Raw genomic sequence first — 17,234 nt, 5'->3', positions numbered from 1 at the left:
ACAGTTCGGAAATGAGTGGCAAATTTAAAACAGATTGCAGCAAAATGACACGTTGGAAATGTTTTGCAATTTTGCAATTCCCGCCTGAAATTACCCAAACAGTTTTTAATACAAACGGGTGAAATACACTGATTTGGAGTGTGGTTGTTTTGTTGGGGGATGGCTATAGATCACAGGAAGTGAAAGTAAGACTCTAGCTGGTAAATTGGATGAGTTATGCAAGATATAAAAAGGTGCGCTTTGAGTAAAATGGAGGTGCGAAAATAGGAAAGGAAATCAGTTGGGACAAGAACAGTTTTACTTTACACTAGAGTAGTCAGGCTAGGCCACCAAAGAGGGACACAGTAAGCTCCAGGGTTGATTCGCAAGTTCAACCCTCTCAACCCAGCGCCCAACCCTGGCGGAACCAGCCCGATCACTCGAAATAGGACTAATTTTAGGATTTCACAAGGAAAAATTACTAAAGAGATAGCGCTAGCACTAGAAATCAAGGGCAAAGTTGCAAGAATGATTCTGACAGTTTTACAAGTGATAAGGATAGGATGACTTAGGGAATGGGATAAGGACAAAGACAAGATCGGCTATGGGTTTAGATGGTGTAGGGATGATACTTACAGTTCACTTTAGTTTGGGATTTTGGACCGGCAAGGGTTCTGGTCACTACACGGCAGCGCGCCTGGCAAACAGCTTGGCAGTTCTGGTCACCGGATGGCACTTCTGGAATGGCAATTCTGGTCACTGGATACTAAAGGTCAAGTGAATGGCAGGATGCATGCAGTTAGTGGTATCAATCAGGATGCTTCCCAAAAACACCACAGCCTTCCCCTTTGGTTATTTGGGGATTTTAGTGGGTTTTCAGAATTGAGGCCTTTCTGGAGCAGTATCAGCAATGCTTGGGTTTTGCAGTGGGCCTTGGAGAAGGGTCAGCAATGTTTTGGCCTTGTAGTTGGGATCTGGAATCTGGATGGATGAAACTGGAACAGGACGCCAGCGCAGCAAAATCAGGAATAGTGCGTGTCTGTGTGTAGAGTCTTGTCAGGGACTCTTATTTATAATCCCTAGTGACATCATCAAAGTATATGACTAAAAACGCCTCTAACAACGGGATTGGACAAGGGTGATAGTCTCGGCCTCGCTCTGAACTGGTTGGATTTCAGGAAAATGATGTCCGATTTATGGGGTGAGTTTTACAATGTCCAAAAACCTCCCCCAGTTACTTTAATAACTAAAATCCGATTTTGCCAAAAACATACATTTATACAATTGCAATCTCTTAGCAAATTATATACAGAGGTTACATATTTTGTGAAGCACATTGCAGTCCAATCCTCCAGTCCGTGAGACCTTGCTTCGCCCTTCTACCAGTTTTTCATGCTTTTCAATGGGATTCATATTACTCAACATTCTAGAACTTTATACATAGGTGTGGATTATCATAAGGGATGTATGTGCAAAAATTCGCATTTGCATCATAGATGCTTTTCTTGTAATCTGTCATATTTTGCCGTTTCTGTCCCCAAGGTGTCAATGAATTCTACCAAGTCTTAAAAGGAAGCCCAAAAATTCACTTTTACACTGTGAAAATCTTACATTTTTACAAAGTCTTGCTGCAGAGATAAGTCTTTAAAGTGTATGTATGAAATAGTCTTTGGAAACAAATTGCAGTCACTGGATACTTTTCTTTTTTCCTTCCTTCAACTGTTACCTACTGTCATTTCCTTCAAAGCAAGGTGGGGGTTTCTCAGCTTAATTGAAGGTTTTATTGCCCCTTCACACTTCAAACATCCTTGCCCTGGGAGTTCCATTGTCAGTGGGTTAGCCTAGCCTCTGTTATTTCCCACCCTGTAATTATCAATTGGGTGTTTGTCTCTGCTGAGAGTTTATGGTGTGTCTCCCTTACTTAGGGGGATGTTTTTAGCTCTGCCATCTGGAATAACTGGTTTTTGAGGGCTTTACAAATTCAGCCCATGTGTTTTAAAATCTTTATTTTCTTATTTTGAGTCCTGAATTAAAACAAACCTGTGAAATAAAAGAACCCATGTTTGTATTATCACCAACAACACAACCCCTTTAAATTGCTAAATAAGGCCAGATTTCATTCAACAGTTTACTTTTTAAAGGGGCATGTTTTTCCTTTAGTTTGGCAAAAGCCCATTTTTACACATGTGTTGAAAACTGCTAGCATTTGCTTTTAAATTCGATTTTGCATCTTCATCAGATTCCCACACTGTCTTGCAGCTATAGTTATTTTCTTGAATGCAGGAGTTTTGTCTGAAGCACAGATACCTTGAAACTGACCTGGCTCAGATAGCTGGAGTCTCTTTTGAAATACTGAGCTTTGTAAAGAAATGAACATGTTTTCCTGTGCGAGTAAAAGTGTAAGTTCCTTGTTGATTTCTATCAGAGTTGGTTTGACAGGGCCTGTCATTCAGAAACTCTGCCTGGTTTTGCTGAGGCACAATGAAATATCCTGGGCATGGCCGGGCCTTTTTAATCACAGTGGTTTATGAGAGAACAGATGGAATTAGCGTCAAAGCACCATTTTTAAAGGGTGAAAAAGTTTCATTTAGAAGGGGAATTTTTGGTTTTCAGCAAAGCAGTGCTGCCTTTTCACTTTATTCCATGTATGTTTCAGAACACACTGGCACGCTCCTTCAGTGTGTCCCCTTGTTCCATCCTGCCTGATGTGTGCTTGGCAGGACAGTGCAGCCATCTTTTTGTTGTTGCAAAAATGCAGTTTTGAGGCCATGGTGCTCACAGGAGCCAGCGTAGCCATTTGCTGTTTTCTTGCGCAAATGCAGCTTGGTGATGTGGGGAAATGCTGTTGAGTGGGTCGATATATCCCACACAGACACGAACCAGACGAGGAAGACCCAACAAAGAAGACCCATGGAGAGGTGGCCCACAAAGTGAAGAACCTGGCAGCAGCAAAATCCGCAAAAGGAACACTGCTGGAAGTGTCACAGGCCAGCACAGGGGAGCAAGGGGGTGCAGTCAGCAAGGAAACAGTCAAAAGACAGAGGTAATGGCTGCTGGCAACCCAAACATGTCCCACAATAGAGCTTGGGTGGAATAACAGCAAGCTTGGATTCTCATTCCATTGATGACCATATGGAAAGAGTTCAGCAAGGGCAGTCAGTCCAACCAGCAGCAATGACAAGAAGAAGCAAAGGAAGAGTCCTGGACAGGTTTCAACCAGCAAGGAGGAGCAGAATGCAGAGGACAAAGGAGCCAATTCCCAGTCGGAATCCTCAATGGGATCCCTGGCAGCAGCCTCATGAACAGTCCATACCCGCAGCCATCTTCAGGTGAGTTCAATAACGTATCTGAGGAATAGGCAGGGTCTCTCACTGATAATCCGTTCACTCGGGAGCCCATCCCATCAATCACACTATAGGAAGCAGAAAAAGGGCAATAAGGCTGGCCCTAAAAACTGCCAAACACTCAGATACTACCACTAAGGATGTCTGGGGGACATTAGACCAGTTTGTACGAGTCCAACCCTAAATTGAGTGTGCCTTTCCTGGCTGAGAATGAACCTACATCAGCAAAATGTCAATTCGATCTGCCATTGTTTTTCCAATGTACCTTGCTCTGTGCATTTCTTGTGAGAGAATTATCCCCGGCTACATGTGTTCATTGTTGGCACTGAAAATGACAATGAGCAGACTCTACTTAAACCTTAAATGGACTGCCATTCTAATTATATTTTCCTTTTCCTTGTGGGCAGGCAACTTAATTGATCTGGGCAACATGACCGAAAAAGCATTAGAAGAGGAAACAAATAATTTTGTGAGTGTGCTTATTCATATGCTCGGCTATTGCCAGAGGTACGTTTCCCAGAAAAAATCCAACCTAACCCACTGGCACCCTGTACTTGGATGGTTCTCCCAGACTGTTGATTATGGGTAAGTAGCTATTAAATCTAAGTAATCTACAATCTAGTATTTTAATACCTTAGGTTGGCTTTTCATGAAAAATGGATATGCTTGTTTTTACCTCCTGAAAATACAACACAACACCTATGAACCAATTGAGCAATCTAACAAGCTAATAAGATAAAGGTGATTCAAACTTTCAGTGCAATCGAGCAAGAAACATTCAGGGCTAGTAACAGCAAATTGTGTGCGTAAACTGCTATTCTCCCATTGATGTGGCCTTGCAGTGCCATTCAGTAGTGCATAGATTCACCCAGCTGAGTATTCAATAGACTGTAGTCTGAATTGTAAGATGCATTACACTGTAGTCTGAATTGTAACATGCATGGCATTCATCATAAAAGAGTAATATCAATATTAAGATACCGTTATTTGGCCGCCCAGTAATTTTAACAGACTACAGGTAGAAGCTGCAGTGGGGTTGTGGTGTACCGTGTAAGATTAAATCTGTGTCCAGTGTTGGTTGTGTTAGGATTCAAAACGGTGCACGAACACAAGTATTGAGGCGAAGATGTGCAAGAGAAATAAACAGTAATTAGCTAGATCTTGTAGTCCTAGCTTGCCCTCAAGTAGACATCCAAAAATGATGGCAGCATGTTTGGATGCATATACCAGCTGTTAGGAGCAACTTCTTTTATAAAGTGATTGGTGAAGTATGTGCTGTGTAATGAAGTAATTTCAAAAATAAAACATGTTTCCTAGAATAGGGCATCACAATTTGAATGATTCTAAAAGGTGCCACACTGACATTCGTATGCTCTGCTATCCTACTTCAGTGCTGAATTGTCAATGGAACACACTGTATGGAATATCAATGATATCAGCTGACCTCTACTGTGATCATTAATCAGGCACAAAGATGCGTTTTTACATAATTATACTAAAAAGCCAATTTCACAGCACTTCATATGCCGACTGGTTGTTGACCTGGCAAACAAGTTTACATGTCTTGTCTTTCTATTTGTAAGTCAATGTAGCTTGAAAGGTTGAGCAAAAAGAAGTGCAAATCAATAGAATGTGTTGGTCCTGGCGTGGTAAAAATAGCTCAGCAGTTGCTACACTGTCACGAGATGTTGTCTTACCAGAAGGGGAGAGAATTACAGAGGAGTTCCCACACTGAGTCACCTGCTTTATCATCTCTCGTCTTTGCACATGTTCAGATCCTTTGACTTGTTCTTCTTTGTGTCCTGCACCCAGGAAAGAAGAGAAGGACTGGAAAGAGGAATAGAGACACCTAGAACTCTAGGACGAACCTACCAGTGAGGCGCTGATCGAACAGAAGACAAGGCCATAGAACAGTGCTTACAGAATATGGGATTTTGGAGAAACTGAGGGGAGGACAAAACATATAATAGGGCATAGAGAGTATGGGAAGTTGGCAGAACTGAGAGGAAAATATATTGCGCGTCTGGGCAAATTGTGCATCAGGAAGTCACAGAATTACTGCAGGAGGGTTCAGCGTGGGGAGACACTACAGGAAATCGAGACATTGATTTCTGAAAACGCTACAGGTCTTCCTTAGAGGGATGCAATGTAACTATGGTAGAAAGCAAGGTTTGGAGACACTCTGAGACCAGAGGAGACCGCTACCAGGTGCATTGATAAATACAGGTATAGGTACTATGGTACTAAGGAAAGAGTGGAGCCAACAAAGGGATGAGGTTTTAGGGAGGGGTGCGGGGATCGAAAGTGGGCTTTAGTCTTGCTGCGGTTGTCGTCTGATGTTTTTTTTTTCGTGCTTCTAATGAGGTCTGGAAAAAGGTCTCCCTTTCTTCTGTGCATTTTAAAAGAAATGTTCATATTTCATTATCTATTTTCTTTTTCTGCATAGTCGTACTGTTTCTGTCAAACAATCCTTGACATAGTTAACCAAAAAAGAAAGTTATTCGATTTGTCTACAAATGTTATACCAGTTAAGTCTCTTTAATTACGTGCTTATTAAATCTGATGCACACATTGCATAATATATTTTAGGAAATGTCCTGTTCACTTTGTGTTGCATTTTTGTAATCAAAATACATTTTCGTTTTTTTTGGTTTGAATGAAGGCAAGTCCCTTTTTACGCACACTCCAGAATAAAGACAACCCGCTAGGGAAATAGGCCACGAGATAGCGTTGCAAGGATAACCAGGTTTAATTGTACAGAAAACAAATATCAGCAAAGGACTCTGCTGCTCGAGAGCGCTCTGATTCTTGCAGTTTCAAAAAAGGGCTTAAAAACCCCACAATTGTCATGATACACAGTACAAACGAGTTCCACTGATTGGAGGCAACGTACACATGAACCTGCTCAATGGGGGATAAGTTATTTCCCGTCAGTCTGGATCCACGTGGGTCAGCTGGGCTCATCCTTGCAGTGAGGGTCGGGGCACACATTAATACATTGTGTCTGTGTAAACTAAACATACTAGGCCTGGTTATTATTTCATTGAGGCAGGCACCTGGGTGTCGCAGGAATTGGTGCCAGGGGGAAGGGAGGATAAAATACAATTGCGCTGACCCACACATTCAGAGCTTCATTGATACTGCAGTGCACATTTCCATCCCAACATTCCACACGTTTGTTACTTCTACGGTAAAAAATTCTCCCCCCATATTTACGCTCATTTGCACACCTTTCTGCTTCATCCCATGCTGATGTTCCTTTTATAGGCATCCATGACCTGCCTTAATCTCTCTCCTCGCTACACGTACTGTTCAGGTGTGCAGGTCATGTATATGCACCCCCTATCGCCCGCCAAATCTTCCAACACTACTTTATAGTTTTCGGGATCAGGGGGAGTACAATGGTTGTGTGGTACAAGTTATCAACTACATCGCCAATAGGTATGGGGACCATGTGGTGAACGGGGCAGTCATTCGGTTCAGTTTGGATCTCCACTTCTTTTGCGTCATGAGGTACTTTATTATTCCCAATAGTCAACATCATCATTGCACTATTAGGCACAGCTTTGGCACAACACTGGAGTCCTAATTGGCACGTGCAAAAGATCACCAGGATAACCACGATGATAGGGACCAGCATTTTCACCAATGTACCATGCCATGATGGGACCCAGCTGAAGGCCAGGGGGAACCAGTTCTCTTCTTTGACCCCAGCTTCTTTCTTCATTTTCACCCCTAGCTCGTGCACAGCACCTATGACATGTGACAATGTCCCGTTTTCAACATCTTCAGAAGGTACGAATGTGCAACATGAACTCCCAATCTTTTTGCAAAAATTGCCCTCTATAGCCGTCGGGAGGTCCAACACGTACCTATTGTGCATCAACATAAGTCTTAGGGCCCTTAGTTCCACCTTGATGACGTTGATACCTTGTTCAGTATCGTTTGCTAGCTGGATTAATTCCCATCAAACTATCTTGAGCCATTTGGCATTGGCTCGTGTCTGGATGCCGGGCACTAAGGATGCAAAACATTTTTTCTGCTGAATTGTAGAGCTTATATTCTTCAGGTATTTTTGCAAGCAGCTCAGACGAGTCGTTGGAAATGTAATTTGATGCTCTTTTTCTTCTATGTAGTTGGTCAAAGGGCTCTTTTTCAGGGAGCAAACAAAAGTGCGGTGGCTGCTCTGTGCATCGAGTTTCTTTGGTGGGGGGCATGGTTGGAGCTTTGACCAGGAGTCCCTCCTTTGGGTGCTCCTCTGGCACGACCAACAGGACGGAATTCAGCATTGCTAGCGACAGTAGCCCCCCCAAGAATGCGGGAAGTGCAAGTATGCTTGCTGGCCACAGATCCAGTAATAATCCATTCATGCAGCTGTGCCTTTCTTGAGGTCAGGTACTATGACCGTTTGATTGCATTGTATGTTTGACCGAACAGCCACTGTGCCTTTGCTGAAAAAACAAAGTTTGTATGATTTCTGAGGATGTACCTTCACTGGCTTCTCGAGGGCCACAATCCAAGTTAGCTTTGTGATATGCTCTGTCCATGTTTGATCGCATGTCTGCTCCTCTAGTATTGCAATTTTCTCAGATAGCCCCAGGGTCCTTTCGGCCCTGCATGCATGTGTTGTTTCTTGCCACTCGTTATTGACATATCGTGCTCCTTCGATCACTAGATGCGATTGCTTGAGGTAGTTAGGGTTATTGGAACTCGTTTTGCATTTTCGAGGGTCAGGATCGATGCGTTCCAGATGGACGTTGCATGCCTGGAAAGTGCCTTTGATCCTACTTAGTGCAAGGTGAATCAGACATTGTGTTTCTATCATAGGTTCTTCATGTGGTACTAAGACCTTGGGTGCCCCAGATGCATGTGGTATTAAGAAGCAGACGTAGCAACTCCCGTTAGTCTTTCGCCTTCCCATTGCACTCATGTCGGAGTACCAACTGTTCCAGTGTTCGGGGTGAAAAATGTCTCCCACCACATCTAGTCTTAGGCCATGATATTCATCATATTTGCGTTGGCGCGCTTGCCTTTTCTTTCTGTTACTGCACAACGTGGGCCTTTTTCCCACTGGTATTGTCTCTCTGAGAATGTTAGCATTGCAAAGGGTCTGTTTTACCCCTGGCATTATCGTTTGAGAGCTGCTTCTATTTACAAGGCTATTATTATAATCTGTTTCATTAGTTGACATTGTGGGGAATTCAACTGCTGTTACTGATGTACTCACATAAGTCCTTTCATTTGGATCAGAGAAGGGGGTAGGGGTGATTTTAGCTATTGTAAAGTACAGAAAGATAGAACTGGGGGCATGAGGTGGCATTTCAGTTATATTTCAAGGTATTTCTGTTTCATTCAAATCTAATCCTGTAACGTTCAAGGGTGTACTCCTGTTCCAGGTCCATTTAGACGTCTCCACCCCTTCTTTTAGATGGCCAGCCCAGATAAAAGATGCCCCCGAATAAATCCCTAATACAAACATAAGTATTGTAAACAAAGTTGCCGTAAAATATAGGCCACAGTCATAGCTGTAGGCCCTAGTAACACTAATTCTATTACTACTACTATCTACATTTGAAGAATCTCTGTGGTGCCATCTCCATCATCGTTGCACCTGCAGAATTTGGAAAAAAAACAGGGAGGGTAAGAGATGGAAGGAAAAGAAAGAGAAAAGGGAGACAGAGAAAGAGTTTTTAGTTTCTCCAGCATGGGGTCTGGCATGGATTCACATGCTCATGAATATTCCCCGTCGTCAGGCTGGGAATCCTCGGTAAAGAAAAAATCAGTATCAGTTTTGTTTCTGATCTGTCTTTTGTAGTAATAACCAATCACTGGTCTCTGCGTCATACTGACCACAGCCAATGACTGCCCTCTACCTAAGCACCGCCTCTGGCAGCCATCTTCAGATTTTTACCGCACGTTCATGTGTTGGGATCCTCGTGCTATTGCTCTCGAGCGTTAGTGCTATTTTTTCACGTTTTTTCTCAAAAACTTCGTTTTTTCGGTCAAAAGAGCCTCAAGCTCCACCGACTCTCCATCCGATCAACGGGGACCCGTGTCGGATTCGTCTGCGCCCCTCAAGGGTGAAGATTTCGTCGAGCTACGCTTTTGGAGGACTCCAGAAGTTTCTCAGGCCCGGACATGGCCCAGGAGAAGGGAAGCTCGACGCCCGGAAAGCTGTTCAGGATCTGCCCTGGATGCCAACTCCAGAACGTCTTTAAGGAGGACGAACACTCCTTTTGTCTCTACTGCTTACATGAGGACAAGATGCACGTGGAGAAGGACTGTGCGTTTTGCGGCAACATGTCGGAGCGGACCATGAAGGACCGCCATCAACGTCTCGCCAACTGGCTGGAAGGGAAGAGCCCGTCAGGCGAGAAGAAGAGGAAGAAATCCGAGCGGGCTTCTAAGACCTTTGAGGATGCCCCGGCGACGGGGGTCCAACACAAGGCCAAGCACCGCGAGTCCGCTGGCACCGGGAGCGCCGAACGGTCGGCTCTACGGGCGCCAGGCAGGGCGCACCCTCCCCGGCACCTTCAGCCACGAGCCAACGCTCTGGGTCGGGTAAGAGGAAGGGCGAGCACCCGGCGAAGCTCCTGGAGAGGCCCCGGTCGAGCTCGAAGGCCCCATCGGAGGGGGAGCGAAGCAGTGTCCCCCCCCTCAAGGATAAGGCGGTGAGCGCACCTAAGGTGGTGAAGGCCTTAATCCATCCGGCCAAGCCCTCTATCGATACTGTCGCGGCGGCCCTGGCTCAGCCTGTGGAGGCTACACCAGTGGTGGCGACCTCGGGGCTCAGAGTCTCCCTGCCACCTCGGAGGGAGTCCTCTTTTGTGCCCATCGATAGGACCCCCGTGAAATCCCCGGCGGGGAAGAAAAAGGGGGCAGGGCGTCGTCGTAGATTCGGCCTCAACCTCGGAGGAAGAGCTGATCGAGGTCTTAAGCCACGGCCTTGGCGTGGAAGAAGACCGGCCCTGATCGCCCGTCGGATTCCCCTCTGCCAGCGCCGCAAGACAACTCGGCGGCCATTTTGTTGGCTATACAGTCCTTATGCTCAGAGATAAGGACGAGACTACCGTTGCCGACGGAGGAACCTCTCCCGTCGGGGGATCCTGAACCGGGACCTTCTGGTGTTCCCCCGCCCAAGAAAAGAAGGATTCACCCTCCACCTCCTTTTCAACCGTCGCGCCCCGTCCAGCCCTCCTCCCCGTCCACCCGAGGGGATGATACGGGGACTGACACGGCAGCGACGGGTACAGACGACGAGGTATACGACGAGGATCTACCGTCGTCACCTCCCACCAGGGCTTCTCCACCCGACGAGATTGGATCGTTCCACTCCATGATCGCCAGGGCATCCGAGCTTTTCCAACTCTGCCCTGAGGAGAAGAAAAAGGAAGGATTCCTTTATCAACGGCGCGAGGCCAAGAGGAAGACGGTCCTCGCGGTGCCTCTACTGGACGACATTTGGGATGAGGGCCTCGCCCTTCTCAAGAACCCTTCCAGGGGGGGGCGACGCCAGCTAGAAGAGACCGGTACGAGAAGAAGTACCGGGTCCCAGACACGGCCCCCCTGTGCCTCCGGGCGCAGCCTACCCCGGACTCCGTCGTCTCCGCGGCGGCCTGGAAGAAAGCGGGGGGGGGTGCGGCCTCCACATCGACTTCCCCACCGGACGGCGAGGGAAAGAAATTGGACGCTATGGGACGCAGGGTCATCTCGTCTGCAGCGACGACGATTAAAGCGGCCAACGCCTTGGCTATCGTGGCCCGCTACGACAGGGAGCTATGGTACAAACTGGCTCCCCTGCTGGACTTCCTACCGGACGACAAGAGGGCAGATGCCCTGGAGATCCTACAGGAAGGTGAGGTGGCGTCGGACCACGCCATCACTATTGCGACGGACATCGCCGACACTGGGTTCCGCCAGTTGGGCAACGGCGTGTGCCTTAGGCGGCGTGGATGGCTCAAGGCTACGGACTTCCGTCAAGACGTACAGACCAGAGTCCTGGACATGCCGTTCGATGGGAACAACCTGTTTGGGAAAACAGTGGACGATTCCCTTCTTAAAGCGGACACTGAGACGGCCCGGGCCCTTGGGGTTCTGCAGCAACGACGGACGCCCTTTCGGAGCAGCGGAGGCAAGGGCGCCTCCAAAGGTTCCGGCGGCGGTTTCTCCACCTACCGTCAAGCGGCCCGCTCGTCGTCTCAGGAGGCCTACAGAGGACGAGGCAAGTCTGGCGGACCCTGCCGTCGTCGCCAAGGAGGTCAAGGCGGCAAAGCCTCGTCGAAACAGGATTGAACCGGCCGTGGGGTCGGGCCCCCACCGAAGCACCCCGGTGGGAGGCCGGCTGGCGAGCTTCGTCAGCGTGTGGGAGTCCATCTCCACCGACCGTTGGGTGCTGGACGCCTTAGCCCGGGGCCACGCGCTCGAGTTTCAAAGAAGGTGCCCGCGCGTCCCCCCCGTGGCCAGGAAAGAGCTTCACGTCCCTCAGCTTCTCCTGGAGGTGAAGGCGATGCTCAGGAAGGGCGCCATCGAACTCGTCCCAAAGAGGCTTCGGGGCTCCGGAGTTTACTCGAGATACTTCCTCGTGAAGAAGAAGACGGGAGGATGGCGCCCCATCCTAGACCTGCGACGTCTGAACAAGTTCATCAAGGCGCAGAAGTTCCGGATGGTCACCCTCCAGCACGTCCTGGGGCAGCTGGAGGAAGGAGACTTCCTGTCGTCGTTGGATTTGGAGGATGCCTACTTCCATATTCCCATCCTAAAGGGGCACCGAAAATTCCTCAGGTTTGTGGTTCAAGGGCGTCACTACCAGTTCAAAGCCCTCCCCTTCGGACTACGGTCGGCACCCAGGGTATTCACCAAGTGCCTTGCACCGGTGGCGGCGCAGCTGCGCCGCGAGGGGATCCACGTCTACCCCTACCTGGACGACTGGCTCATCCGAGCCAAGACGAGGGAGCTCGCCGTGGAGCACACGGCAAGGACCGTCCAACTTCTCACGGACCTGGGATTCTCCGTGAACTACGCCAAGTCCCACCTGGTACCCGCGCAAAACGCACTGTTTCTGGGAGCGAAGCTCGACACAGTGGCCCTCATTACGACCCTGGCGGATTTTTTCCGCCATCGACGGACTTTCCGGCCATGGCGCAAAGTCCCTTTACGCCATGGCGGATGGCGGACTTACCGCCCCATTCCGAGGTCGGCGGGGCGGTAAGTCCCCATTGACCCATTTACCCTTCCCCATTCCCATTTCGGCCCCATAGGGCTCAATGGGAGTGGGGAAGGAGTTAATTACGCCACCGTAAAATACGGTGGCGTAATTAACACCAAGGTCCCAGAGCGCCATGGATTTTTCCGCCCGCAAAAAGCGGGCGGAAAAATGACCATGGCGCTCCAGGAACTCGTAGTTGGCGGTAAGGGGTCCGCGCAGCTAACGCTGGCGCAGACCCCTTAGCGCCAGGGTCGTAATGAGGCCCAGTGTCCCTTCTGGCCTCCCCGTCGGAGGAGAGGACCAGGTCCATCCTGGGCAAGGTACAGCGGATGTTGGTTTCCGACGCGGCCAAGGTGAGGTCCATCAAGTCCCTCCTCGGAATGATGTCTTCTTGCATCTACCTCATTCCCATGTGCAGGCTCCGGATGCGCCCGTTGCAGGAGTTCCTGGACGCGCGCTGGATCCAAACGACGGGCGGCTTCGAGGAGAGGATCACACTCGACGAGAGTTTCCGCCGAGCGGTCCGGTGGTGGGGCAACCGCGCGCATCTGACGGCGGGCATGGACTTCCAGACCCCAGACCACCAGGAGACAGTGACCACGGATGCCTCCCTGGAAGGGTGGGGAGCGCACACCGAAAACCTGCACGCGAGAGGCCTTTGGCTCCCGACGGAGAAGTCCCTCCATATCAAGGTCCTGGAGCTCCGTGCAGTGTTCTGGGCCCTCAGGTCCTTCCTTCCGTCCCTCAAGGGCAAGGTGGTGAGGATCTTCACCGACAACACCACCACCATGTTTTACATCAGGAAACAGGGCGCAACCAGGTCCCCAGCGCTGTCCAAGGAGGCGCAGGACCTGTGGCATTGGGCCGTCGCCCAAAGGATGTTTCTGGTGCCGTTTCATCTGGCAGGGATAAAAAACACCATCGCCGTCTCACTCAGCAGGGAGCTGCGCTCGTGCCACGAGTGGGAACTACGGCAGGATCTAGTGGATCGCCTCTTCCGACGGTGGGGCACACCCCAGATCGACCTGTTCGCGACGGCGACGAACTCCAAGTGCCGGAGGTTCGCCAGCAGGTTTCCCCAGGCGAGGAGCATGGGCGATGTTTTCTCGTTCCCCTGGGAGGGCCTGTTCCTCTACGCGTTCCCTCCTTTGCCACTGCTAATCCGGCTCGTCAACCAGCTCAAGAGGTCACGGTGCAGGATGATCCTCGTCGCACCTGCGTGGCCGAGGCAGATATGGTTCCCGGACCTTCTGGACTTGTCAGCGTCCCCGCCAATCAAGCTGCCGGTGGACGCGGATCTACTCTCCAGGGAAGGAGGCGCCATCCTCCACCACGACCCGAAATCGCTGAACTTGCAGGCCTGGCTCCTGCAGCGCTAGAGTTTGGAGGATACGACATACCGGCCGATTGCAGAGAGGTTCTTGCAAAGGCCAGGGCGTCCTCGACTCTTAAATGCTACGGACACAAATGGAAGAGGTTCTCTGTCTGGTGCCACGCACAGAAGATTAACCCTCTACGGATTACGGCTCCCCAGGTACTGCCGTACCTGCTGACGCTGGCCAAAGCTGGACTGGCGTACGCGTCCATCAAGATTCATCTTGCTGCGATCTCCCGATACACCAGAACCACGGGCCGGACGTCCTTGTGGTCTCATCGTCTGGTGAAAGAGTTCATGAAGGGACTGTTCAGATCGTTCCCGCCGGTGAAGGCTCTGGCCCCGGCGTGGGAGCTCAACGTGGTGCTGACCAAGCTCATGGGACCTCCGTTCGAGCCTCTGCACTCGGCCCCGTTGAAATTTCTGTCGTGGAAAACAGCGTTTCTTGTGGCCATCACCTCCGCACGACGGGTGGGAGAGATCCAGGCCCTTTCCTGCAAGGCCCCGTACTTGACTTTTCACGACACGAGGGTAGTGCTCAGGACGCACCCCTCCTTCATGCCCAAGGTACCGTCGGACTTCCATCTCAACGAACCCTTGGTGTTGCCTGTGTTCTTCCCGTCGCCTTCGTCTCCGGCTGAGAGGACTTTGCACTCGCTGGATGTGGCTAGAGCGCTGAAGTTCTACGTGGACCGCACGAAGTGTTTTCGGAAGACGTCACAACTCTTTGTGAACTTTGGACCTGTCAATCAGGGGAAGGCTCTCTCGAAGGCTTCCATTTCCAGATGGCTCTCCGGCTGTATCATGTACTGTCATCGGTTGGCAAACAGACCGCTGCCTGGCCGTCCGAGAGCCCATTCCACCAGAGCGATCGCAGCTACCACGGCGTTCCTTTCTGGTGTGCCCCTGCTGGACATATGCAGGGCTGCTACGTGGAGGTCGACGCACACCTTCACGAAATTCTACTGCGTCGACCGGGATTCCAGGGAGGAGTCCAGGGTCGGCCAAGCAGTGCTGCGCAACCTGTTCGCCTGAGGTGAGCCTGGTGAGGAGGTAAGATGCTTAATGTTGAGTTTGATGTACTGCTTAATGTTGAGCCTTTGCCACCTCCCGTGGTTGTGCATGTGTGTACTGCTATGTATTCTTTATTCATGAGCATGTGAATCCATGCCAGACCCCATGCTGGAGAAGGAACAAGTTACTTACCTGTAACTGTTGTTCTCCAGCATGGGTCTGGCATGGATTCACATGCGAACCCTCCTGCCTACCCCTCTGCGGCTCTTCACTTGGTCATACTGCCACTTCACGTGCTTCCAAATCTGAAGATGGCTGCCAGAGGCGGTGCTTAGGTAGAGGGCAGTCATTGGCTGTGGTCAGTATGACGCAGAGACCAGTGATTGGTTATTACTACGAAAGACAGATCAGAAACGAAACTGATACTGATTTTTTCTTTACCGAGGATTCCCAGCCTGACGACGGGGAATATTCATGAGCATGTGAATCCATGCCAGACCCATGCTGGAGAACAACAGTTACAGGTAAGTAACTTGTTCCTTAGTTTAGTTTAGCCTCCCACAGAACCAAAAAGAGGGGAGTGCCAATCCTTCTGGTGAGGGGTATGGGTTTCAATACAGAGGCAACGTTGAAGGATCCCAAGGGTCGATACTTGTTGGTTAGGGGTACACTCCAAGGGTCCCCATTGACTCTGACGGTGGTATACGGACCCAACGAAGGCCAGGCACATTTTTGGGAGGGGGTGAGGGATAAGCTCCAACTCTTTGTTCAAGGTACACTAATAGTGGGGGGGATTTCAATATGGTCCTGAATCCCGATGACCACATGTCGCTTTGCTTTCGCAAGGTTAATCAGGAGCTGAGCCTGGAAGACACTCTCCCTAGCTCAAAATCAGACAACCCAAAGTTCACATATTTTTCAAGGATACACAAATCCTTCTCCAGGATCAATTATATCTTGATAGATAACTCCCTTCTCCCACACGCAACCGACCACAGGGTAGACCCGGTACCCTGGTCCGACCATGATCTGGTTCAGGTTACCTTATTGGGAGGATGGGGTTGAAAACAGAGTGGGCGTTGGAAGTGCAACAACACCCTAGTAAAGGACGAGGTGACCGCAAAAATTCTGCTGCACAACATAGTGGATTATTTTGCCCTGAATGATTACCCCCGACCAGATAACAGTGCTGGAACAATACAAGTCCCAGCTGAAGGAACTCGTTAAACACAACGGAGAGGAGTCTCCAACTACTTAAACAAAAATACTACGAAACGGGGGACAGAGCAGATAAAATATTGGCATGGAAACTGAGGGAGGCCCAGAAAAGCAAGATGGTGAAAGCCATGAAAACCGGGGAGGGGACGCTGAGACACGACACCGTGAGTATTGGGGAGGCCTTTCAGCGCTACTACGAAAGGCTATATGGGTCAGAGTTTGGCGGCAACGACTCCCAGATGTAGGACTTTCTAAAGGCCACCCCTGTCCCGGCTCTGGTGACAGGTAAGTTAGAGACCCCTATATCAGAAGAGGAGATAGTACAGGTAAGCAAGGGGATGAAGGGGGGTACTTATCCGGGGGAAGATGGGTTCTCTGTGAAATTTTCCGCTCCACACTAGCGCCCCCGACCTGGCAAAGGTGTTCAATGCGGTCCTCGCGGGGGACATCTTGCCCGCAACAATGATGGATCCAATTCTCCAGCATGGCGTCTGGCATGGATTCACATGCTCATGAATATTCCCCGTCGTCAGGCTGGGAATCCTCTGTAAAGAAAAAATCAGTATCAGTTTCGTTTCTGATCTGTCTTTCTCAGTAGTAACCAATCACTGGTCTCTGGGTCATACTGCCCCAGCCAATGACTGCCCTCTCCCTAAGCCCCGCCTCTGGCAGCCATCTTCAGATTTTTACCGCACGCTCAAGTGTTGGGAGTCCTGGTGTTTAGCTCTCGAGCTTTTGCTGCGTTTTCGTGCTTTTTCAAAGAGAATTTCTAATTTTTCGGTCAAATAGAGCCTTAAGCTCGACCGTCTCTACATCCGATTAACAGGGATCCGTGTCAGATTTTTCTACGCCCCTCAAGGGTGAAGATTTTGTCGAGTTACGCTTCTTGGAGGATTCCAGAAGTTTCTGCGGCCTACCCGAACATGGCCCAGGAGAAAGGAAGCTCGACGCACGGTAAGCTGTTCAGGGTCTGCCCTGGATGCCAGCTACAGAATGTGTTCAAGGAGGACGAGCATTCGAAATGTCTCTACTGCCTTCATGAGGACAAAACGCACGTGGAGAAGGACTGTGCGTTTTGCATGAACATGTCGGAACAGAC

The 17,234-nt window shown here is 49.6% G+C and overlaps 1 protein-coding gene across 3 annotated transcripts in view; it reads left to right on the top strand.

Annotated features, from left to right (window-relative positions):
- Positions 1 to 17,234, top strand: part of UBE3B (ubiquitin protein ligase E3B) — a 2,019,282-nt gene that overhangs the window by 725,095 nt on the left and 1,276,953 nt on the right. For all 3 annotated transcript variants that reach the window (XM_069619417.1, XM_069619418.1, XM_069619419.1), the window contains exon 12: positions 3,731 to 3,908. In XM_069619417.1, the coding sequence (XP_069475518.1) occupies positions 3,731 to 3,908 (178 nt within the window). The remainder of the gene's footprint in view (positions 1 to 3,730; positions 3,909 to 17,234) is intronic.

Source organism: Ambystoma mexicanum, chromosome 10 (genome assembly GCF_040938575.1).
Source record: "Ambystoma mexicanum isolate Mex_15411 chromosome 10, UKY_AmexF1_1, whole genome shotgun sequence".
NCBI lineage: Eukaryota > Metazoa > Chordata > Amphibia > Caudata > Ambystomatidae > Ambystoma > Ambystoma mexicanum.
The sequence above is the reverse complement of the archived record's forward strand: the minus strand, read 5'-3'. Positions and strand labels throughout refer to the sequence as shown.